This window comes from Patella vulgata, chromosome 7 (genome assembly GCF_932274485.2).
Source record: "Patella vulgata chromosome 7, xgPatVulg1.2, whole genome shotgun sequence".
In the NCBI taxonomy this organism is placed as follows: Eukaryota; Metazoa; Mollusca; class Gastropoda; family Patellidae; genus Patella; species Patella vulgata.
Window position 1 is genome coordinate 12,000,980 of NC_065885.2, and position 24,622 is coordinate 12,025,601.

Sequence of the window (24,622 nt, forward strand, 5' to 3'; positions counted from 1 at the left end):
TTTTCCGCCGTATCTGATTTCCCGTACGTCATGTTTATTGGTACCTACAGATACAAATCCAAGTGTAAACGGAGCCATATGGCCACAGATCACTAATTGTTTCCCCATTGACTTTAATGTTAATTCTCGTCTCTTAGACCGGCTCTAACTTTTTCCCAAATTTTCGTTGGGTAGAACGCTTTCTGCCACAGATGGAGCAACATGTGGCAAACTCTTGCCCAAAAGCATGTATGAGGTTCACCATGAAAAACTTGAGATACACAAGTTGGAAGTAGAGACAAGTAAACATGCAATTTCCGGCCCTACATTTCAACGTAACCAACCTCACAACTCTTGTATCCTTCCGCCTCAAAATCATGAATATTCACCAAAACCTGGCTGAAAATGTATTTTCAAACCCTTTTTTTCGATTCTACACCAAAAAGTCAACAAAAATCGCCATGCAAAAGGGGGAAAAAGGGAAAGGGAGAGAGAGTCTAAAAATAACTTTGGCCCTTGTTTACGGCGTAGAAATATTTGGTGAGCTGTGTCCATATAGAATGACAGGAGTTACACTAACAACAAATATCTATTTCAAAATCCCCTGCATTGCCATTTGTAGGGTGGCCCACGCACCTACAGAAATACAGTCCACCGCTGATAGTTCGAGACTACCACTGAAGCGTGCACATTCGCCGTGTCGAGGCCAACTTTCTGACAGTTTGATACTATAAATAGCCATGGCACGTGCAATTCTCTACAAATCTATCAACTATTACAGCCGTAAAAAAATTATTGTTGACGATTTTGAATAGCAGTGAAATTAAGCTTCTTGGTTATTACAGCAGATTTAGAAATTACGTTCGTTTCATTTTTTAAATCGCTTTATCATTAACTGTACCGTTAAGAGCGGCATCTTTTGGTTTAGTACAAATAATATCTCAGAAACACTCGGGTTAGACAGGAACATGATACTAGCAGTAGTTTCATTTTACTTTTACAAGCTTCTTAAAACAATTGTTGAGCTAGCTAACGTGCTCATTTCTAAATTCAATTTCTTGTTCTAGCTTTCTGTTATGTTTCGTAAAAAAGTAGTCTTGATTATCCCGACCTGTCAATCAGCCCTAGAATGGTCGATAGACTGGTTAAGCGAGACTAATTTCAAAACAAGGGCACGTAACCTATCTTTTACTCAAAAGTGTCTGGATGTTATGGACGACACATGGAACCAGTTTTCAGTCTATTATTTATAGATGATTAATGGTCATAGCTTATTAAGTACAACATGATCGTTTATTTAGTGACTATAATTGTGTGAAACTGATTTGAGGCTTGGCATATATATAAATATTGTGGCGAAATTGTCGAGATATATGGAGATATTTATTTATGGTGGGTCACCCTACCATTTGTATAGATAAGTTCTGGCAACGACACATATGGGAATTTGATCCCTTAGTACAGTGACATCTAGCGATGATGTAACTCGTGTGAGATGTCGCATGGTCCTAGACATAAAGACATGAAAAATTGATTGATAAATTAATAATGGGATGGATTTCAATAATTAACGCGGTCTGACTGTTATTTATGTCGGTGATAGTCGGTGAATTCCAACTGCTAAGGGGTCTTTTACGTGCACACCAATGTGTACACGGAACCTCGGTTTTTCGTCCCATCCGAACGACTAGACAGCTGTCTTTGTCAGGCCCTCCGTCCTGCATCACTGACAAGGGGAAACCACGCCGGAAAAGCTGGATGAACTTTCTCGGCCAATGCAGGGATCGAACACCCGACCTCCAGGCTAGCGAGCCAGCGTCTTACCCACTTAGCCACGTGATCCCCCGTATTTGGTGGACTTCGGGCGTTCTATGTTACCTTCTGTTGTATGTGAAGTAAACACAAACAAAAACAATTCTATAAATTCAGTTTCAAGTACAATTTATTTGTATGGTTACAGTTTACAGTGCTCTTTTTACTACAAGACCCTACTGTCTGACATCTGTTAGCCACCCCCACACCCCAACCCACACATTCACACACGATTTCCCGTTTAGGAAATAGACACATTCTGATAATTGTACTGTTATCTTTAGATTTCAGAAGAATAATAAAACACAAGGTATCTAAAGTTGATTCTAATAATTCACGTCCTAAACGATCATTAGAAGAACATATTTATACAGTAGAGTTATGTTATATAGCAGATCATCAAGATTATCAAAAGTACGTATAAACTATTTCATACATCTTAATAGTGTGTGTCAACTGCCGTTCCTGTCTCTAAATAATACGGAATATGTTGGTGTTCCACTTCTGGGATCAGAAAAAAGGACATGAAATGATTGAGTGGTATAGTAGGATGGGGAAGGAGATATGATATTGGTAGGTGTGACAGGGGTAGGGTATAATATTGGTAACGATGAAGGTATGATAGTGGACAAGGATATGATATTGATAGGTGTGGAAGAGGGTAGGGTATGATATTGGTATCGATGAAGGTATGATAGTGGACAAGGATAAAATCAGATAGATGAATATTTTTGCATACAGGCAGAGATCAGAACCATACCATTACATAAATGACATTAGTGCACCAGCCATATAAACGATGGGATAGGATATAATAGGGTTGTGATGCGATAGGGGATGTGATTTATGGTGTGACAGTGGGGAGAAGGTGTTGGGTTAGGAGGTGATAGGGGATAGACCGTGATAGGATAATGATGTGTCTGGGGATAAGCAGTGGTAGAGATACGATATGATGGGATGGTCGGGAGAAGGTATTGCGGTAGGGTGTGATAGGGGATAAGCAGTGGTTGAGATAAGATATGACAGGGACATGATAATGTGTTGAGGTAGGGTGTGATAGGGGTATGATGTGACAGAGGATAAGCAGTAGTTGAAATACGATATGATAGGGACATGATGTGATGATGTGACAGGTAGTAGAAATGTGATAAAGATTGGGTGTGATAGTGAATGGACGTGAAAACATCCTTCCTCTACAGTTTAAATTACTTCCTAACGTATTCCCCTGTAATAACTTTCTGTCTAAATCAAAACAATAAACATCACCAAATTGCGGTTTTTGTTTTCACGTGGAAGAAACAATAGAGCAGACTTTATTCCATTTTCCATAAATCGCCACTTTGCGGAATCAATAGATCCCAAATATCAAGGTAAAATTAAATGTAAACATTAATCTTTCACTTATTGTACCCAAATTCAATAGAATTCAATATATTTAATTTCACTACGTATGCCAAATATTATGTTGTCTGTTAGGTAGCTACAAATAACTACGACCCGTACATACTAAACTTAGGCTGTCTGTCTACAGTTAGCTCCGCTTGAGAACAGACACTAAGCTAGTTAACCGGCATTATTTTAAGTCCTAAATCGAAGATTTTAGTCGAAAACACAAAGTAAATTCGAGAACTTTGTTAAAGATTTATTCTGCTTCCATTTAATTCAATTGAAAAAGTTTATTTAGTCTTTGCGTGTATGACAGATGTGAAACTGATTAGAACCTAATTACAAAAAAGTATACTAATTTTTAGATATGGCGGCCATTTAGGGCAGTGATCTTTTTTCGAAGTATGAAGTAGATGGATTTCTGTGTGCAGAATGCGACCCGTATTCCCAGCATTTTAATAAACTTGCCAGTTTAAAATTAATGTCAGAATTATATTTTAGAGATTTTTTAAAATATTATGTATCGTCTTATTTTTCAGATTTTTATCATTTAATAATAACGATGTTGATAATACAACTTTAGATATTAATATTTATTATTCGTTTGTAACAGAACAGGTAAATATTACATTCAGTTCTCATCTTTACCTTCCTCTTAAAAGGCTACCTTTAGTGGATGTCCCTGCATTGGCCGAGAGAGTTCATCCAGATTTTCCGGCGTGGTTTCCCCTTGTCAGTGATGCAAGACGGAGGGTTTGACAAGGACAGCTGTCTAGTCGTTCGGGTGGGACGAAAAACCGAGGTACCGTGTACACATTGGCGTGCACGTAAAAGATCCCTTGGCAGTTGGAATTCGATATAAGAGTAGGCCGTAGCGCCGCTGCCCGGGCAAAATTTCCCTCATAGCACACTGTATGGCGTATGCCCGTCTTCATTAGCCCAGTTTAGGAGCAGAACAGTAAGATGTTAAACCCCATTTCATTTCATTTTTTAGTGGATGTGAAGCTATTATTCTCGTGTTACTGGCCGATCAAGGTGACCGAGACTAAACATATAACAATCGGCGTTGGTACTTCCGGTTTGTAGCCATTCAAAGGGTTGAGTTTAGCTACGATTTCAATACGATAATCCTAATCTATCACTTATTGTGTAAATATACACACGGTTTGGTAGAAGTGTTTAATACAAATGTAATAGCCAGATATCGCTCCCAATAGTCGTAATCTACTATACTAAATACAAACTATTTAGCTATTTTATTTTTAACACAGAAATAAATCGATCCCGGTGTTAGCCGAGAAAGTTAATCGGGGTTTTCCTTCGTGGTTTCCCCGTGTCAGTGGTGCAGAGCGGAGGGCCTGACAAGGACAGTTGTCTAGTCATTCGGATGGGACAAAAAACCGAGGTCTCGTGTACACATTGACATGCACCCTTTGATAGTTGGAATTCGATATAAAAGTAAGCCGTAGCGCCGCTGTCCAGTTGTGGGGACAGTTGTGTCCCCACCGGGATCTGCGCCTATGCCCCTCATAGCACACTGTATGGCGCATGCCCGTCTTCATTAGCCCCGTAATTGAGTTTTGTGTGAAAGGTTCTCTTAGTTTATTTTTATTTGCCACAAAATACTTGAAATTCATTCATATATGATATATATACTGGTGTCATTGGCAGGTGCAAAATATATTTCGTTAAGAAATGTCTAAGGGCAATAACTCTTAGTAGTTTCAGACGTTGAGCAGGTGGGTCTGTGATGCGGTATTCTTATTGGTGTTGTCTATTTTCAGACCCGTTGCGGAGATCATTTCCATAGGGAAAATTCATCTATAGGAACTCTGGGCAAGGGTTAGGGTTGGAGGTGTAAGTAACCGGTCTGAAAATAGACACTTCCATTCCTAATTTTTTTTTTTCGCAAAACATGATGAAATGGGGCATACGCCATGCAGGGTGCTACGAGGTTTATTTTAGGTTAATGCCAATGTATACACGGGACATCGTGTTTTCGTCCCACCCGACCGACTAGACACTGTACCTTGCCACTATCGACCGGGAAATCTCACTGGAAAACCCCACGGGATCGAAACAAGGACGTCCATGTTAGTGAGCCAGCTTCACATTTTATTAAGTTTCTGACTGAAAATAATCCAATATGATTTCTCCAGATACGAGACCACGGTTCTGAGCAGAACAGTAGGACGTTAAACCCCATTTCATTTCATTTCTTCAGATACGACTTAGATATGAAAGTATTTATGAACAAGACCCATCATTAGTAATAAATATTGTTATATCGGGATTAATTTTATTAAAGGTAAGTAAATTAATGAAATAAAAATGCTGAAAGAACGAATCAGTTGATATTAAAGCAATAATCTATATCAGAAGATAAGTGAAAGGGACGCAATGGCGAGCTTTACGTCATGGTTTTGAGTATTTGCGCGGCCTCGCAAATGGCAAAAAATCACACGGTTTCAATGCGGTTTTCAACATTATAATCATAATGCTTAACCAGTATCAATATATACACCGTGGGTCAGATATGCTACAAATCGACTCAAGCACGTTCCACACAGCCCACTATTATCAGGTGGCACTGAGAGGGACTGCCACCCCAGCCTCACCCCCCACATACATATAAATATTGTTTTATGGGGGCCCGGACGGGATATTGTTCCTCGTGCAAAATCATGGGTCACCACGCCTCTGATCCATATCACATGCGCGTGTCTCTATATAACCGTGACGTTGCTTGCCTTCTATAAATCTATACACACGTTTGTGATATCACGTGTTCTAGCAAGGTTAAACATACCCAGTTTCATACACCACACCCTTCACTAGCTTTTTATATATATATAACAGCAGTGATGTTTTGAAGCCGAAGCTAATGGCGGGAGTGACAAATACGAACACGCAACACGAAAATGTTAGCTATGCGACCCCCACCACAACAAGAGCATTGATTGGGCACTTATACCTAATTTATAGGTTCTGGAACGTGTGTAGTGAATCGTTTACTTTAAAATTTATGCGAGGTGCCTTGAACGAAACTTTGGTTGACAAAAAAGGTTTGGAGCCGTATGTAGTAACAGCATGGCACCAGGTTTACTCCTGATCGAATAACATCCGCTCAATGCTTGAATATGACATGTTATTCTGATATTGCAGGATAAGGCCAGCTCCAAATTTATGGATGACGAAGTTTATGACACGAATCAATTAGATTATAACAAAGGATTAGATGTAGCTGTTGAATGGTTATATATAAACGAAGATAAACTTCCTCCCAGCGATCACTATATGTTCTTTACAGCGTAAGTATCCTACTATCACATCCACTCTAATATAAAATATGGCGATTACAGGTTACAAAAATGTACGGATAATCTCTCCTAATATCCTTTCCGATTTGCGACTAGAAAGTCAATCACCACCGGTTGTGCGCATGTGTCAACTGTGTGTGACGTCTTTATAATAAGGTTACCGCCAGGAATTAGAAAAAAAATCTATTCTGAATGGGTAGTGGCTAATGATGACTTCCGTGTGCAGGCGCCTCTTCCCTTCAGTACGTATGCAATGGCGACACGGGAAGTTCTTTCAGGTGTGACATCCACAAAGTTTTCCCTGCCCGCATTCGAAACCTCTCGGCCATGCAACCTGTCATTTTCAGTACGATTTAAAAATCAGAGAGGCACTGTAATCAACTCATTCTCGAAAACGACTTACTAAATGGATCAAAGCAAATTTTTTGTGAAGAGTATATTGACACATTAGTGATTAATTCATCACAATTCCAAGAGGCACTTTAATCAACTCCTTCTAGAAAACGACTTACTAAATGGATAAAAGCAAATTTTTTGTGAAGAGTATATTGACACATTAGTGATTAATTCTCAGAAAAACCTGGCACAATCCATCGGCTGTGTTTGGTCTCGGTACGACATTATTAAGTTTCCTCTGAATTTCATCCCAAAGATGTTCAATCGGGATTAAGTTTGTACTAAGGGCTGGCCAGTGCGTAACGTTGTCACCGTTCTGCTGTAGAAAGTCCCGAGTAACTCTGGCGGTGTGGGCACGGGCGTTGTCATGCTGAAAAACGTTGGTTTGATGACGTGCGAAATGTGGTATGACGTGGGGTCTGAGAGCTTGGTCGATGTAGCGCACTGCTGTGATGCCGCCTCCTCTCCCTGGACCAATATTTTGGTTCAGGCCGATTCCACCCCAAACCATTATGCTTGGACCTCCCAATGAGTCTCGTTCCATGACACATTGGTCAGAATAACGCTGGCCACGTCGACTTTCTGTGGATGTGGCCATCAGTAAATTCCTACACCTCAAACTCATCCTCGAGACATAGACTAAAACATAACATTGGATTTTAAAATAACAAGGGGGACAACCCTTGAAATTTGAAGGTCAGCTTTACATATTTTTACAGAATTGATGATTGGTTGCTGATTGATAAACAAATTTGTAAATTATGCCAGAGCTTCGTATTATTTGTTATAATGTTTTTTTTCTTTATAGATATGATCTTTCAGATGCAGGACAATCAGACTCCCTCGGTAGGTTTCTAAATATTTTATTTATGCACGTCGCAAAATCTTCAATATTTTGAGGATAAGACGTTGTTTACGTACATATATGAAGTTAAATTGACTCGAAGATTCTGATTTGGATAAAATAAATATATCGATTTAATTCTACCTGTTGTGTTGATTTTCTTGGTGGCGTGCATCTGTCTGTGAGGCTTGCTCATGTTTCGAATCCCAACTGTCAAGGGTTGTTGTACGTGCATGCCAATGTATACACGTGACCTCTGTTTTTCGTCCTATCCGAACGACTAGACACTGTCCTTGCTAGGATCCTAAGTCCTGCATCACTGACAATGGAGGGACACCGTGTCGGAAATTCCCGAGGAACTCTCTCGAACAACACCGTAAGTCAACCGAGACCTCATGGATATCGAGTCAGCGTCTTCCTCACTGAGCCACCGCGTCTCCCGGTCCGCAAAGAGAGCAAATGTTGAGATCTACGCAAAACAAAAATCTTGAAAATTAATGAACAATCAGACGTCTGAAAAAGTGATTTATCATACTTATTTTGAGCCATCGCTAATGGAAATAACATTCCAGATCAACCTAATGTCGTGTGTCGACAAAGTATTTACAGCTTCGTAGGATAATATTATCTATTACATAACCTCTATACACGTGTTATCATCCATCATAAAATGCAATGAAATTCGGTTTAATGTCCTATCTTTCTGTCCCGACTTGACTAAGAGAGACGGTAATATGTCACACAGTGTGCCATGAGGGGGGTGTTACCCGGACAGCGGGCTACCGCCTACCCTTATATCGAATTCCAACTGTCAAGGTTTTTTAATTACGTGTACGGAACCTGACTTTTCCGAACAACTATACGTTGTCCCTTGCCAGGTCCTCCATCACGTCCTGCACCACCAACAAGGGGAATCACGCCGGAAAATCTTGATGAACACGGAACATCTAGGTTAGCTAGCCAACGTCTTACTCACTGAGCCATCGTGGCTCCCATGCACGTCACAAAAACAACTGCAGACGGGATTTAATATTTTGACAATATTTGTTATAGCGATATATATTGTATATTACAGGTTTAGCTAATTTTGGATGTATGTGTTATAGAGATGAGGAAGGGTATTATTTATCAGCGTCTATTATAGAAAATGCATTTGATGGCAACGTTGGTGCTACAGCGGCACATGAGTTAGGACACAGGTTGGTTTGTATGAAACAATTTGGATATATTAGAGGAACCAAAACGCTAAACCTAATATTAACCGTTCATACTCCTAACGTAACGGACAAAGTCGGTGTCCGCCAATATTACACTTGGGACAGAAGTTGCTAAACACATTCCAGATAGTTGTTATTGCTCTCTATTTCAGTCAACATGTTTTCCTTTTTTTTGCGTCACTTCCCAATTCGTCAACCCTTTGTGTCTGCAGTAGGGAGAGAGAGAGAGGGAAATGGGGGTTTAACGTCCACTCGACACAAACTAGGTCATTTCAGGACTAACATATGGTTTAATTTTATTTCAATAATTCGCTTGCGCGTAGGGGTCTTTAGCAGTGGGAGGAAACCGGAGGACCCGGAGAAAACCCACGAGGTTGGACGGGCGACCCTACTCCTTGTCACGCACAACCGGGGATTCGAAACCACGCCAGTTGACTCAATGACAGGCCTTATGATACAGCACGCACCGATCTGCAGTAGGACAGATAACCTGTTACTAGACTGATTGTTCCATCCAACTCTTTTGTATCCTGTATAGTATTATATCGGGTATCAGGATTCGATGCATACTAAATCTTTACTAGCTTACGCTAGGTTCCCACTATTACGATTCGTGCTACAATTGAAATCGTGGTTTTAATCCTGGTGTAATCGTGGTGGTCCTGTCAGGTCTTATAATATATTAAGGTCTGTCTTGGCAATAGTCGATCGTATCGAAACGTAGCCGAAAGTATCTTCACGTACCAGATCGTGGACTCGACAGGGACAATGGTATCGTAACACATCGCACGACAGTGGGGACCTAGCATTATGAGGTATTGTTAATGCTAGGTTCACACTGTCTTACGATGCTTTACGATAGTATTGTCCCTATTGGAGATACGTTCGAATACGTTTCGATACGATCAAATCGATTGCTACGACTGACCACAATATATGATAAAACCTGATAGAATCATCACGATTACTCCAGGATTAAAACCACGATTTCAATTGTAGCGCGATTCGTGATAGTGGGAACCTAGAATAACAGACTTTCATCAAAATATTTTGCTTTTCAGCTTGGACGCCGATCATGATTCTGATGTTGGATGTAATGACAATGACCTGTATCTGATGTCGGCGAGATCCATACATCCCTGGAACGTGTCATATGCTTCTAGACCTTGGAAATTATCTCCTTGTTCTGTCCAATCAATCGGAACGTTTTTAAGAAAGTAAGAGATATTTTCATATAAAATAATACTCTGAATAAAGTTGTTTTATAAATAAACATAAATCACTAAATCGATTTGCTTTAACCGAATTTATAAGTCACGTTGTGTCTTAGCGACATTTGCACTGGTCGAAGCCAAATATATTTTGTGTGTATCTTTACAATATAATCATTCGCCGAAGAGCCGAGTCGTGACGGCTGAGAACCGATAGTGATAGTGTAGTTTGAACCAGAACAATTATATAGATACTAGTTTAGGCTATACCACCAACAATTTAACATTTTATAGCAGAAAGATAACATAGTAAAGGACGATGTTGGTGTCCATCAATATTGTATAGAACAGGTTAAACACATTTCAAACATAATTTTAACACACTTCTGTTCTATAACACGGATTTAAAGAATCAGGAAGTGACACAAAGAAACAAGAGTTATCCTTACTGGCTGAATTACAGAGCATAACATACTCTGAAATACCACGCATACGATAAAGACAATTACAAAGGGGCTTACAATGGGCTAATCTGGACTCAAACACAATCTGGGTAGGCTACAAGTTTTTAATTATTTAACGTTTGTAAAGATGGCAAAGGAATGAATATCGCGTCCATATAGTCACACGCAGAATTGCTATTTGTAATCTACATGTAGTAGCCTGTAGACTTATACTTTGTATAAATGGTTTCTCACTTGCCTCGTTCACCGTATTTCGATTTGTAATCCGTGTTGCAGAAGACAGTCGTAACGTTTAAGGAAAATGAATGAATAATAGAGTGTCTATAATGTATAGGGCTACCAGAATAAACTATATTAGTAGATACCTTTTCTCTCTTTCTGCTATCTCGTGACAACCCCCTTACAGTCTCATATAACAACGTTTCGTATTTAACGAAAATCGACTAGTGTATCTGTTGTCGCTCTCTATTTCAGCCAGTAAGGATTGTTTCAATCAGTTCCATCACATATGTAATATTTGTGGACACCATCACTGCCATTTAAGTGACACTTAAGGCTAGACAACAAAGATACTAACTTCGTGTACCATCAATTTTATAGCTTATGGTTTAGCGTCAACTTGACAAAACACTATGTTATTTAGGGACTAAAATACGGCACAGTTGTTCAATAATTCTCTTGTGCGTAGTGGTCTTTAGCAGTGGGCAGATCTTGAGAAACCTGGAGAAAACCATGCCTCTTGACTCAATGACATGTTACCTAAACACTCATATTAACTTCGTGGTTGCTGTTCTGTTGGGTTATCACTATTTTGCAATAAAACTAACGATATGCCAGTTCTAATACCCCCGTCAGACCGGGTTGGCGTCCTACAGCGACGGAAATGGAGTCAGAGTGCGCTAAGATTGCCATAAGAGTGGTAAAAGCGTGGTGGGAACGCCAGATATCGTGCTGTGGTCTCCATGGACGTCAAAGATCGCCGAGTCACGACGTTTGTTTTGAGCATGTTCAAAGCAAATGCCAAGGTTCTGCGATCTGATCTGGAAAGCTGTGAGAACGCATCTTTTATTCGAGTTTGTAATTTTTGGGGACATTTTCTCGCGTTTTGTTCACGTTTGCCGGCGATCTGGTATATTTTCTGGTCGCCGTACGGTCGCGGCAGCGGAGTAAGGACCCCGCCCCGGTCTGACAGGGGCATAAGGAAGAAAAGTAAAATCTGGGTTTATTTTGTGCCTGTAAAATGCATTTTTCAACGTATTTCTACCTACAGTGATAACATAAGCTGCCTGTTTAACACCCAGTTTAAAGAAGATGTAGTAACAACTTCCGGTCATATTGAAGGCCAATATTATACTATAGAAGATCAGTGTAAGATGGTATTTGGAGAAAACTCAACACTATGTCCGGTTAGTATATAATGCAATCAGAAGCATCGGTTCAACTAGGGGGGTTGGGACTGCCTAGTGGTCTAGAGTGCCGCGCTTCGACCTCTAGCTGACCGGTCTCCTCTGGCTTGCGGTTGGTTTTTCGATCCCTGGTGTAAGTGTATGTGGCTTGGAGATAAGGGCGCCTCTCACCCGGTGGGTTTACTCCGGGTACTCCGGTTTCCTCCCACTGGAAAGACCTCTGCGCGTGCGCTAAGATAATAAAAATACAAAGATAAGACTTGTCTGCGATATCACCTTTGGTGGAAGCGGACGTTAAACACTAAGAAGAACATCGGTTCAACTGTAGTCGTTTTAGAATAAATAAATCATTGTGATCACTACTGCACTTCCAAGTCCTTTTCAGATATATCAAAAATAAAATAAATACAGATATTCTAATAATGAATAAACCCTTCCAGAAGACAAATTAAAGCAGTGTTACATGATTTAAGGATCGGCAATCGTCACAGACCGTTCTTCTTCACTAGTGTTAATTATAAGCATGTCATGAACAGTGGGCTACCTCACAGAAACTTACTGACTGTCAATGGAATCATTATAAGGGGGGATGGGGTGGGGGTGACGTGTTGAGCATCATGGATTTATATTTTTCAAATGTAAAAAAGAACGCGTGGATTGAATGTGGTGTTAAGCGCTATTGGCACGCAAGCATATAGCGTGGATGAGATATGCTACAAATTGACCCTAGCATGTACCAAACAGCCCAAAAAAAACTTCCTATAGATATTGGGTTTGTGTTTTTGTGCCGCCATGAAATCTATTCCACATGCAAAATCAGCATCCACTTCGCCCCGGAGAATACCCCAGGACAGTCATTAGGATACAAGTAATAGGTAATGTCCTTTTATCTTATACGGGTTGTACGTGACATGGTTCGCCTGTCCAACCTCGTGAGTTTTCTCCTGGTCCTTCGGTTTCCTCCCACTGCTAAAGACCCCTACGCGCAAGCGAATTATTAAAATAAAATAGAACCATATGTTGGTCCCGAAGTTTGTGTCGAGTGGACGTTAAACCCCCCCCCTCTCTCTCTCTGGTCATTAAGAATACCTCAGGACAGTGATTAGGATACAAGTAATTAGTAATGTCTTATTAACATATACTATTGATGTATTTTAGTCTAAGTATGATGGTGATAGCTATGATGAGACATTTTGTTATATGTTATATTGTACCAGTGGTAACGATTGTGAACATATATTCCCGAGAGATTATACAACTTGTGATGATAATAAAGTAAGTGTTATAATAGTTTATGTTAGTATATACCCGGTGTTACACGGGTAGTTAGAGTCCTTCTATGCTTCCATATAGGAGTTACGGGAAACCGAAAGTAGTATGCAACCCTGAGACCGTAAAGGGGTAGTGGGTATGCCCGTATATTCTAAATTTTAGCATCGGGGCAAGCCTCGGGTAGCTGCAAACCCCAACCAGATAAACAAAAAGATAAACTGCAGGCCCAATTATATATATTTAGATTATTGTTTATATGCTGATATTATATCGTACTTTTGTACGAATTTCATACGGTAACGAATTTAATACGGTAACGAATTTAATATAGTCATATGTAGCTATGTAATCACTTGTAAGTTTAACACAATATTTCCCGCTTTAACTACCTAGAACGTAACTAATTGCTCTGTGTAATGGCTTCCTAATTAGCTAAGTATCTTAAGCTCTGTAATCATAACTCCGTCTTTACAGTCTTTGACCTTTTATATGTCTAACAGAATATGAATTCTTGTCTTATTTTTTTTATTCGTAAATGCTCACTCCCAGCTTTTTGTATCATATTATTGTTTACCTTGTTCTTGATAACGGCAAGAGAATACGTGTTGAAACGTTGTACTATTAAAGTTGCTTGTGATTGTCTTTGAGTCAAATGGCGTAGTTTCCTTTCCCCGCTTGCACGTGACAAGGAGTAGGGTCACCTGTCCAACCTCGTGGGTTTTCTCTGGGTCCTCCGGTTTCCTCCCACTGTTAAACACCCCTACGCGCAAGCGAATTATTGAAATAAAATTGAACCATGTGTTAGTCCCGAAGTGAACCACTTTGTGTCGAGAGGACGTTACCCCCCCCCCCTCTCTCTCTCTCTCGCTCTCTCTCTCTCCATAAAGTTGTGTTATTTCGATATTTTCCTATCACTAAATGCCTTACTATAGTCATGCTAAGATTTTATTTTTTTGCTGAAAATTTCGTTTATATTCCCGGTGTCAACTGACCCGAATAAATGTTGATCTAATGTACGAAACATGGGTATTGTTATCGCCTCCTGTGTTTTGGACAAGAAACGGTCAAGGCCATCAATACGGAAAATATGAAAACAATATGGCCTTTAAAAAACGCATTTAGAAACATCGCAGTTGTGACAGCTCATCACTGCTACACAGCTGCACTAATAGCTGATCCATTTGTAAAGCTCGGCGAACGATATATTTTTTTAATCCTATTTTCATCTCAATACCTTTAACGAATAATGAGCTTATGTGTTTTAGGTGATTTGGACAATAAACGGCCATGACTATCATTATGAATAATCTGATGGCCATCAAAACTCATTTAGTTGGGATAGTTCGCCACGGCACTAATGGCCAATGCATTTGTAAAGCTCGACGGAGGATTTTTTTGGTTAATCCTATGTTCATCCCAATACTTTCAACGAATAAAGCGTTTATGAGGTTTTGAATTGCCTCTTTAGACCTATAAATTCCCCTTTTCAAACGAATGTTAACTGTTATTGACCGATGACTAAATAACGTGTTATTTTTGTTGTAGTGGTGCTATAAAGGCGTCTGTGTAGCGAGTAAGTAAACGTTATATATTTAGCTTCAGCGCAATCTTATGGTCAATATCAAACGTAATCAACTTCAACCGAACACTTCAGACGGAAATTCCAACTAATGAATCGATCTGTTTCTTGAATTACATGTTTAGTGAAATGAAGAATTTTGGGATTATTGTCATAAAAACTTGTTCAAATTCATTAGGTAATTGATATGAGTTACTCGGGCTAGCACACGGCTCTCACAAGGAGTGTTGAAGATCAAATTTGGCTGTGTCGAGAAATCGTGAATAGAACGAAGAATCGATCCTCTCCGTACGATATAGAATGGGTCATATAATTTAGGATTGATAAATATCGTCTCAAAACATCGATAGGAATGAAAATAGATTAAAAATGTAACACTGTTTGCTTAAAGTGACGTCATCCTTGAAGTGTGTGGTGAGAAAGATAAGAATTAGTGTAAACATATAAAACAGCCATTTTCTTTTATAAATCTCAGCTACACTCTATATAGACATCTTGATGAAACAGACATATTTCATTCTTGGACTGTAGGTTGCCAGTTAACACATTCTCGATTTAGTAGTCCTTCGGATGGGACGGAAATCCGGGGTCCCATTTGAACGGAAAATAAATAAAATGAAATGGGGTTTAACGCCCCACTGTTCTGCTCCGACTAGACTAATGAAAAAGGGGCATACCCTATACAGTGTTCTATGATGGAAGTTTGGTGCCAACGACAATACGTCCCCAAGATTCCGTCACTACAGCAGACCTAATATTTTAAGCAATTTAGATTAAAGTGGCTACTGCGGCACTTCCAAAATCTGATGGAATTCAGGATTCTAAGAATTGGCATTGCCCCATGTACACTGTAGCTAATGAATTATATCCGAGAAATCTAATTTAAAGCTGCAAAAACAACGTTATGTTATTTAAATAAGTGTTAATTTTTATTTTATCTAGAATGTTACGATATTAATCCATCATTTGTCAAAAAATTTGCAGATCGACCTCTAATGCAATGCTGTTAATAATTCATGACCTATATATTTTTATTTTATAGAGAATATGACCAGATTAAAATTTTATAATATACCGTCCATTATCAACATATTAAATACTACAGATATAATAATACCAGAACTACAAGTTATAGATCATCATCATAATACTGTAGTCACATATCACCATGCATGGAAACCATTGTACGCCAGTCAGTACTTTAACTTTGATGAAAGCAGTGAGTATAACGTTTATTGAATTTTGAGAAAGGTCAGAAAACAATTAAGGCTGCTAATATATATGCTACACACGTGATAGATGTATCGTGGAAAAAATCGAATTCTACAAACGCCACACGACCTTGTCTCCTGAGAATTGTGTAGTGAAAAAAGTAAACTGGGTTGAACAAAGGCCGAGTTAAATCCCAATACCAAACTTCCCAAACCATTAAAGAGAGAGAGAGAGAGAGAGATGGGGTTTAACGTCCACTCGACACAAACTAGGTCATTTGGGGACTAACACATGGTTCAATTTTATTTCAATAATTTGCTTGTGCGTAGGGGTCTTTAGCAGTGGGAGGAAACCGGAGGACCCGGAGAAAACCCACGAGGTTGGACAGGCGACCCTACTCCTTGTCATGTACAACCAGGGAATCGGAACCACACCAGTTGACTCAATGACAAACCCAGCGCACACGTGCTAACCATTCGGCCATCTATCCCCCTGGATGGAATAAAAGATAGGTACTAGAATGTAATGCCATTGCAACCGGCAGATAGCAATTTTGACCGCAATTGTTACTGTCCTATTGTCCGTAGTTAGTGGACTCTCCACCGCATCTGAAAAAATAAACGATAGAGAGGTTCTCGAAAAGGACTATGAAACTGGTTAGTACAACACACTAACAACCAAAGCTATCAAAATGGCAGCGTTGAAACTTTTCTGTAGTCCAAAGTGTTATTGACAATTTCCATTAAATAACGACCATGCTTTCATTGGTGGACTCTCCAGAAAGGGAGACATCGCATATTTGGAAAGTAGTGGTGTTTTCGAAAGTCAAGGACATGACATCAATCACTGCTATCAGAAACCTGCCATTCAAGCTAATACCAACAGTCTCACCGCCCCTGTTCAGTATCGATCTAAAGCTTTACGTTCTGTGTCATTTGTAAGTAATTTCAGGTGTTGTTTAATGGTTTAATATATCTGATGTTTAACTGTTTCATATAAGTTGATATACACGTATTTCAGGTGGTAGGATATCTGATGTTTAATGGTTTAATATAAGTAAAGTTGATATATTTATTTCAGGTGGGAGGATATCGGAAGGTTTAATATAAGTAATGTTGATATAACTATTTCAGGCGGAAAGATATCTGTAGTTGAAGATGTACAGTTTAATATATGTAAAGTTGATATATGTATTTCAGATGGAAGGATTGTTGTTTAACGGTTTAATATAAGTAAAGTTGATCTAACTATTTCAGGTGGAAGGATATCTGTAGTTAAAGATGTACAGTTTAATATAAGTAGAGTTGATATATTTATAACAGCTACTGATGGACACACAACAACCAAACCTCAATCTTTTCCTATTTACATTCACCATGTATCAGAAACACCACAATTCTTAGAAAAACAGTTCCAACTTCTGGTAGACCAAACAACGGTAAGCGATCGCCCTAAAGTCTTTACTCAATGGACAATACCTGTCATTGTTTCTCCTTATTTCATGATAGTTATGTTTATTTATAAACATTCACCCACTTGGTCAGTCTTTTGCATGACGATATTGTGGTCTATATACAAGATTAGTGTGAATTTTCATACCCTGATAATGTCTGGTTCATAGTTATAATTTTGATGCGAGTAGAGGTACAAGGATGACATCGATGCGACTTAATGAGCCAGAAATAATAACTTTTTTCCTGCAACAAATTAAATTCTAAAACATTTTTTTTTATGTATTAGAAAAATAAATAAAGGCGTTTGACGTATTTGTAGGTAAAAATCATTTCCTATTTAGTGCAAATGGGTATTAAAATGAGTAAAAGTCTCCATTCTGCCGAACTACTAGAACGTCTTACGTATGATTAATGAGACGTCACGTGTTAAAGTTAGTCATCTTTTACAGAGATATTAGAAGACTTTCGTAATCCTCTATGAAACAGATTGGTAGAGGTGGGGATAAACAAAGACGTTCTTTACAACTATTGTTTCGTGTCACGTGTACAAGACAGTGTTCGCTTTACAACGTTTGTCTGCGCAACCTCAGGATTTTCCAGTGTTGTCTCCCCTTGTTAGTGGTGCAGGACGGAGGGTCATACATGGAGCAGTGTCCAGTTCCTATGAGACAACCGAGGTTCCATGTACACATTGGCCTGCACGTAAAAGAGCCCTGGACAGTTGGAATACCACGAAGAGTAGAAACGTCACAGCCCGGGCACCATTTCCCTCATGGCACATTGCATGACGTATGCCCGTCGTCATTAACCACACTTAATGGCATGTCAATTGTCTGCGCAATCCGGGATTGAGAGAACTTTATATATTATGACATAATAATTTACCGAACTTTGGTTCGCGAAGATAAACGGTTATTGAACGCGGGATGTTTGACCGCTCTTTGAAAACCACCAAGACTGCCAGAAACCCCCCCTCTCTTCTTCCCCCCCCCCTCCTCTTAAAGTTGTTATACCATAATTATTATATGTTGAGATCATTTGGGACTTCTGATTAAGGTCTTCGGAAACTTCCAGAAAAACAATTATAGACCTCGAAATTGCATGCATTTACATTGAAGTCACGAGGAGACGATTACTGGTCTGTGGCCACATAAAAGACGATTTTTATTTTACAAAAGTAGCAAACACAAGAATCGTTTATATTCCTCAGTCATTTCTCAATAAAGAATGATTAATTGACAAACCTTTGCATATGTTGTATCGAACAAAAGAAAGCTCAACTTGAGACATCATGCAAATATAATAATTGAGAGTATTGAGAATCAAAGACGTCATGTGGCATATACAAACAAAATGGATTCAGATTATTTCGATTATAAATTCAATCGCGAATGGAGATCTGGTCCAATTCCTTTTGTAGTAGATACAATGTAATAATAGCGCTTATCGCAGTCCAAACAATTCTGGACTGGGTCGTTAGAAGTCAACTAGCATAAAGAAAAAATATCCTTCTACCAGTGACGTCATTAAAATGGCCGCAAACTGTTGGAGAATCGTCATTGAACAATATAAAGAATCAATGCAATCCTAGGTGTGGGGTGAGGGGTATATTTAAAACCAAATAGCGCCCAATTATAGCCCCATTTATCAATGACGTAATAAATATGGTGGCAATATGTTAGAGAATCGCCGCTAAACAATACTATAAAGGATAATTGCAACCCCGGGGTAAATCTAAACCAAAATGGCGCCAAATTAGCTCATCATTCTGTTGATGACTAATCCATAACCGAATATGATAGAAGCAGAAACGGTTTTCTGTTTATAAATTATCAGAACAGTTCGATTAATCCAATTTACAGTAGTTATAGATAACAAATTTGACACCGAAAAGAAAACAGTTTATAAGAACTGGTGAAATTAGCTACACCAAAACATCTCGACTAATCCAATATATGACAACTTTGACAACACTGAATAGAAAACAGTTTGATAGAACTGGCGAAATTAGCTACATCAAAAAGCAATTATTTGTTTTTCTTTGGAAGACCTTCGAAGATGTCTGGGTAGAATTGGGTCATACTGTTCCTGTATAATAGAATTACACAATGATTAGTTTGATCTAATCATTGTACGGTCTTCAAAGGGATAAATATCTCGGAGGTAAATTTGGTTACCAGGAATGTCGGAACTGTTTATGGACATACTGCTATAAACCAAAACGACCAATTTTTGTTGGGTCAAAACGTCGACGAAACATTTTAGTCATAACGGCCAAACAATTTGGTCAAAACAGCCAAATAAAATTCATTATTATTAATTTTGTCAAATGAAATTTTATCAAACAATAACTGATGTTTTTGCAATATTAATATTTTTTGGTCGTTTTGACAAAATTATGGCCGTTCTGACCAAAGTGAATTTGGCCGTTATGGTTTATGACCACACCCCGTCTGAATTCCTGCACTATTCAAGATTTACCAGCTTAACATATTTTATTATTATTATTATTATTTTACAGGCGGACCCAGTAATAATACCTGAATTGAGAAAATATCTAGTGACCAGAGACCAGATGGAGGGAATCTCTTTTAAATTTTTACCGGCAAAATATACAAATCAATTCACCATACATAACGAAACGGGCGAAATCCGATTTAATGAGGGGGCAAAGGTTCGAGTTGATGAAGATATAGTATTAACTGTAGAAGTTAGCTACCACAATTTTTTAAAAGACACAGCTACCTTTAAAATAATATTCACTAAAGATACACCAGAAGATTGGAACGTGGTAAGAAAACAATAATAAATGGAATGAAATGGGGTTTAACGTCCTGCATTTCTGCACCAACCGGGCTAATGACGACGGGCATTGGCCAAACAGTGTGCTATGGGTGGAATTTTGCCCGGATAGCGGCGTTTCCGCCTACTCTTCGTCGAATTCCGCCCAAGGGTTCTTTACGTGCAAGCAAGGTGTACACGTGTTTTCGTGCTATCCAACCAACTAGATAATGCCCTTGTCATATCTTTCCTCCTGCACCAATGACACAGGGAAACCAGACAGGGAAATCCCCAGGAAAATAAATGGGGTTTATCGTCCTACTGTTCTACACCGACTGGGCTAATGAAGACGGGCATACGTCATACAGTGTGGTATGGCGGAAAGTTTGCCGGACAGCGGCATTACGGCCTACTCTTATTTCGAATTCCAACCGTCTTGTTTTCTTTTACGTACACGGAACCTCGATTTTCCGTCCCATCCGGACGACTATACGTTGTCCCTTGTCACCTCCGTCCTGCACCACGGAGAATCACGTCGGAAAAATCCCGATGAACTTTCTCCACCAACACATCTTACCGGGCTAAATCTATTTGTTAAGGCCAGCTCAATTTTTGTCAGGGTCACTGAGATGTAAATAAGGTTAGGGCACGTGATTATTGGCGAGATTGTGGGTTAGGTTTAGGGTTAGGATTGGGATTAGAGCTAGCCCTGTTTACATCTCGTGACCTATGAGCTTATCATTTAGCACTAACCGGGCCTACCGTCCCTTAATATGGCAGATAAATTTCTATGTTAATCAATGAATTTTGTTTTTCTTTCAGTTGAATCAAGTATGGTTTATACCAATTATATCTCTGTCTATTATAATTATACTCAGCTTGTTGGCTCTCATTTATCTCAGATGTGAAAAGCGTAAATATATTCGTGAAATACCCGGTAATAAGTAAGTACAGATTTATCTCCCTTATTACATCTTTACAAAAGACGGTTTACAACAAGTTATTTGCTGTAGCCAGGGTCGCCGTAAGCAGCGGGGGGGTCTAAGGGCAAATAGCTGCCCGGGGCTTCCACCCGCCCGTGCACAAATATTCCTAGATTAAGAAATGAAATGGGGTAATACAATTGAGTGTACTCCATTCAGTGTGCAAAATAAGGGAAATTTTGCCTCGACAGCGGCGTCTCCAACTGTCATGCGTTCTCTTACGTACACGCCAATGCGTAAACGGGTTCTCGGTTTTTCGTCCCAACCGACCGACCAGACTGAAAAAATCTCGAAGTCCTTCGAGATCCACGCAGGGACCTCCATTTTGTCAGCCAACGCCATTTTGCAGAATGTTGGGGTGTGTGTCTAATCGGGTTCTCTTCTCTTTATACCGGGCTGTGCCAGCAAGGGGGGTTGGATGGCCTTTAACGCGTGCGCCCGTTGTATCATAAGGTCTGTCATTGAGACAACTGGCGTGGTTTCAATTCCCCGGTTGTACGTGACAAGGAGTAGTGTCGTCTGTCTAACCTCGTGGGTTTTCTCCGGGTCCTTCGGTTTCCTCCCACTGCTAAAGACCCATACGCGCAAGCGAATTGTTGAATTAAAATTGAACCATATGTTAGTCCAGAAATGAGCTTGTTTGTGACGAGTGGACGTTAAACCCCATTTGTCTCTCTTTTTTATCATTTGTATGGATCGATGTATTTTTCAGGCATACAGCAAGAGATATTCAAGCTGCTGTTTAGACTCATTAACACAACAGTAATATCATTTCCCGAACTTAATACTTCGCAACCTTTAACGTTACAATTTCATATTTTAAGTTATATTTTTTAAAATGTATCAAAATAAAGCCCTAAAATAGATGGTATCTATAAACAGACTTACCTTGTTAAAGAATAATCCTATAATCCTATAATTCACTATTGCAAGTTGAGAAATTGGAAAAAAACATCATTTTCAACTTCAAATTCAAACGTTTGAAGATATCTATTCCATGGTGGGGAATAGGAAAACAAGGGAGGTAATTGTGTTATTAATTCCGGTGCGAAGATTTTTAAGTGTGAGAAAGATAACCTATGATCGTATAATTATGAGTTGACAACCTATTGAGGAGAAGACATAGAAATAATTATGTTTTGACTTTCTTAGAAAATATGAAATTGTAACTTTAAATAACCAGTGTAACTGTGTTCCTCGCGTTTACTCACCTAAAATGAACACTTTGCAAGTTTATTTTCTAAATTTCAAAATTTAAGATTTATTCTAACCTTATTAAGGTGAGACAAACATAAGAGTTTTATGGATAAACAATTACTGTATTTTAATCGGGGCTACGTTTCAACAATGATTCTATTGTCGTTCTTCAAGCTATTCAAACAGTTTATTAACATACTTGTAAGATTCCCGAGTTATGGATTTTCGTTTTTAAATCCACACAAAGTTTATTTTTAAAAAATATGTGCCTTAAATCTGCTGCTCAGTAGGACAATCAGTAAACAGATTTTATTTTTGAAGTAATTCCTACCTGTCTATCTGACTGACTGGGTTTATGTTGTGCCTTATTATTATGACATAGGACAATGAACGCGTTTGTATTTGTGTCATTTTTGAGTTACAATTATATAACTCATTCAATCTAATTAGAACTATACTAAAAATTCGTTTCGTTTAATTTTTCGGTTGTTCACCCTACTTCCTCTTAGTCTATACGTACATTTCTTTATAGGGTGCTTTAATTCCTTCAGTACTGCGCAGATTGTGATTGGTAGACTAAAAAGCAACCTACAAATCTGAACACCCCATATTACAATATAATGCGAAATCTTTTGAACGACAGATTGTCGAAGGTATCTTTAGATGCTAATAGAATGAATATCATACTAAACGGAACGAAAATAACATTTGATTTTAAGTAGACCATGTCACATCAATAAACATTGCAGATTAAAGATGCATTATGTAAGAGCTAAATCTTCCTATTGCAGGTCTAAATTTGGGCTTCAAATGTGATATAAACTATTTTTTAGACATGGATAAAAATGGATAACGATAAAACGGATAATCGAGACTTAATCTCGATTGTCATGTACCGTTGCTACAACAATAAACAATCTTCAAACAGCCATAACGTCGCTCAGAATAAAGTAATTTGAATGTTATTTAAATATATTCATTTTTCATTATCTATGTTTGAACTATTATTGCAAGAATGGCCAGCTGTTTATCTAAATCTTACATAATGTATCTTTAAGAAAATTATATCCCTTTTCCTAAAAAGCGAAGTGAAGTAGCCTATATGTATTTACTACCTGGGGTTAAATATTAAACATCTGCTTAAAAATAGTTCTTTTGTTCGTATTTATTTTGTTATAATCCTGATTTTATCTTAATATATAAAATAGTGAATACGTAATAAAATAAAACGAAGCGAAATTATATATCTGTTTATTTTAAGTAGATTAATTCCATTTGTTATAATCCTAACTTTATCTTACTATATAAAATAGGGAATACGAAATAAAATAAAACGAAGCGAAATTATATATCTGAATACATCTGATTATTTTAAGGAGATTAATTCCATTTATTCTGTGATTAACAAACCTTTATTATAATGCCCGTAATCATTTTAGTAGAAGTTGTTATTTATTTATATATTAAATGCTGTGGTAATTTAAATGCCGTGATAAACCAATTGAAGGTTTTGTATTTATCATAATATTGTACATATATAGTCTATTTTTAAAGGTTGTTTGTTGCTAATATTTTATTTTTATATAACTAAATCCGAATTAAAATACTATGATCAAGAGTTGTTTCCCTTGTTTTGTTTTGCATTTACCGACAATATCTTTCGTAAATTGAAACCTGAATGTCGGTACGGTCAACTAGTTGCCCTGATCCAGTCTGAGTTCAGTAGAAGCCAACGTAACGTTATGGTTTTATCATCGCGAACCATAGTTTAGTCACGCATCATGTCATTATTAGCGTCACCCAGTTCAATACCAAATCTAGCTTATAGACGGGTTTCCATGCCAGACACCCCCCCCCCCCAGGTCCCTTGGCAGTCGGAATTGCCGCTGTTCGGGCAAACTTTCCCTCAAAGCCACTGTAGCCCAGTCGGAGCAGAACAGTAAGAAGTTAAACCCCATTTTATTTCCTTTTCCATTAGCCACCACTCATTCCTGAAGTCGGTTAAACTTAGTTATGATAAAACATATTTATCTAATATAGAACAACATACATTTAACCAGGTACTGAAACCATTAAATAATACAATATGCCAGTACAGGAAGTGAAAGA

The 24,622-nt window shown here is 38.5% G+C and overlaps 1 protein-coding gene and 1 long non-coding RNA gene across 2 annotated transcripts in view; both read left to right on the plus strand.

Annotated features, from left to right (window-relative positions):
- Positions 1–10,175, plus strand: part of LOC126827318 (zinc metalloproteinase-disintegrin BlatH1) — a 52,150-nt gene extending 41,975 nt beyond the window's left edge. The window contains exons 5-11 of the mRNA XM_056102237.1: positions 2,076–2,205; positions 3,717–3,795; positions 5,402–5,485; positions 6,343–6,488; positions 7,702–7,739; positions 8,813–8,936; positions 10,016–10,175. Coding sequence (XP_055958212.1) covers positions 2,076–2,205; positions 3,717–3,795; positions 5,402–5,485; positions 6,343–6,488; positions 7,702–7,739; positions 8,813–8,936; positions 10,016–10,175 — 761 coding nt within the window. The remainder of the gene's footprint in view (positions 1–2,075; positions 2,206–3,716; positions 3,796–5,401; positions 5,486–6,342; positions 6,489–7,701; positions 7,740–8,812; positions 8,937–10,015) is intronic.
- Positions 10,176–15,935: 5,760 nt separating this feature from the next.
- Positions 15,936–24,065, plus strand: LOC130013627 (uncharacterized). Its single transcript, XR_008788830.1, has 5 exons — positions 15,936–16,105; positions 17,355–17,536; positions 20,074–20,343; positions 21,156–21,277; positions 22,029–24,065. It is a non-coding gene; the product is annotated as an uncharacterized LOC130013627 (long non-coding RNA).
- The last annotated feature ends 557 nt before the right edge of the window (positions 24,066–24,622 follow it).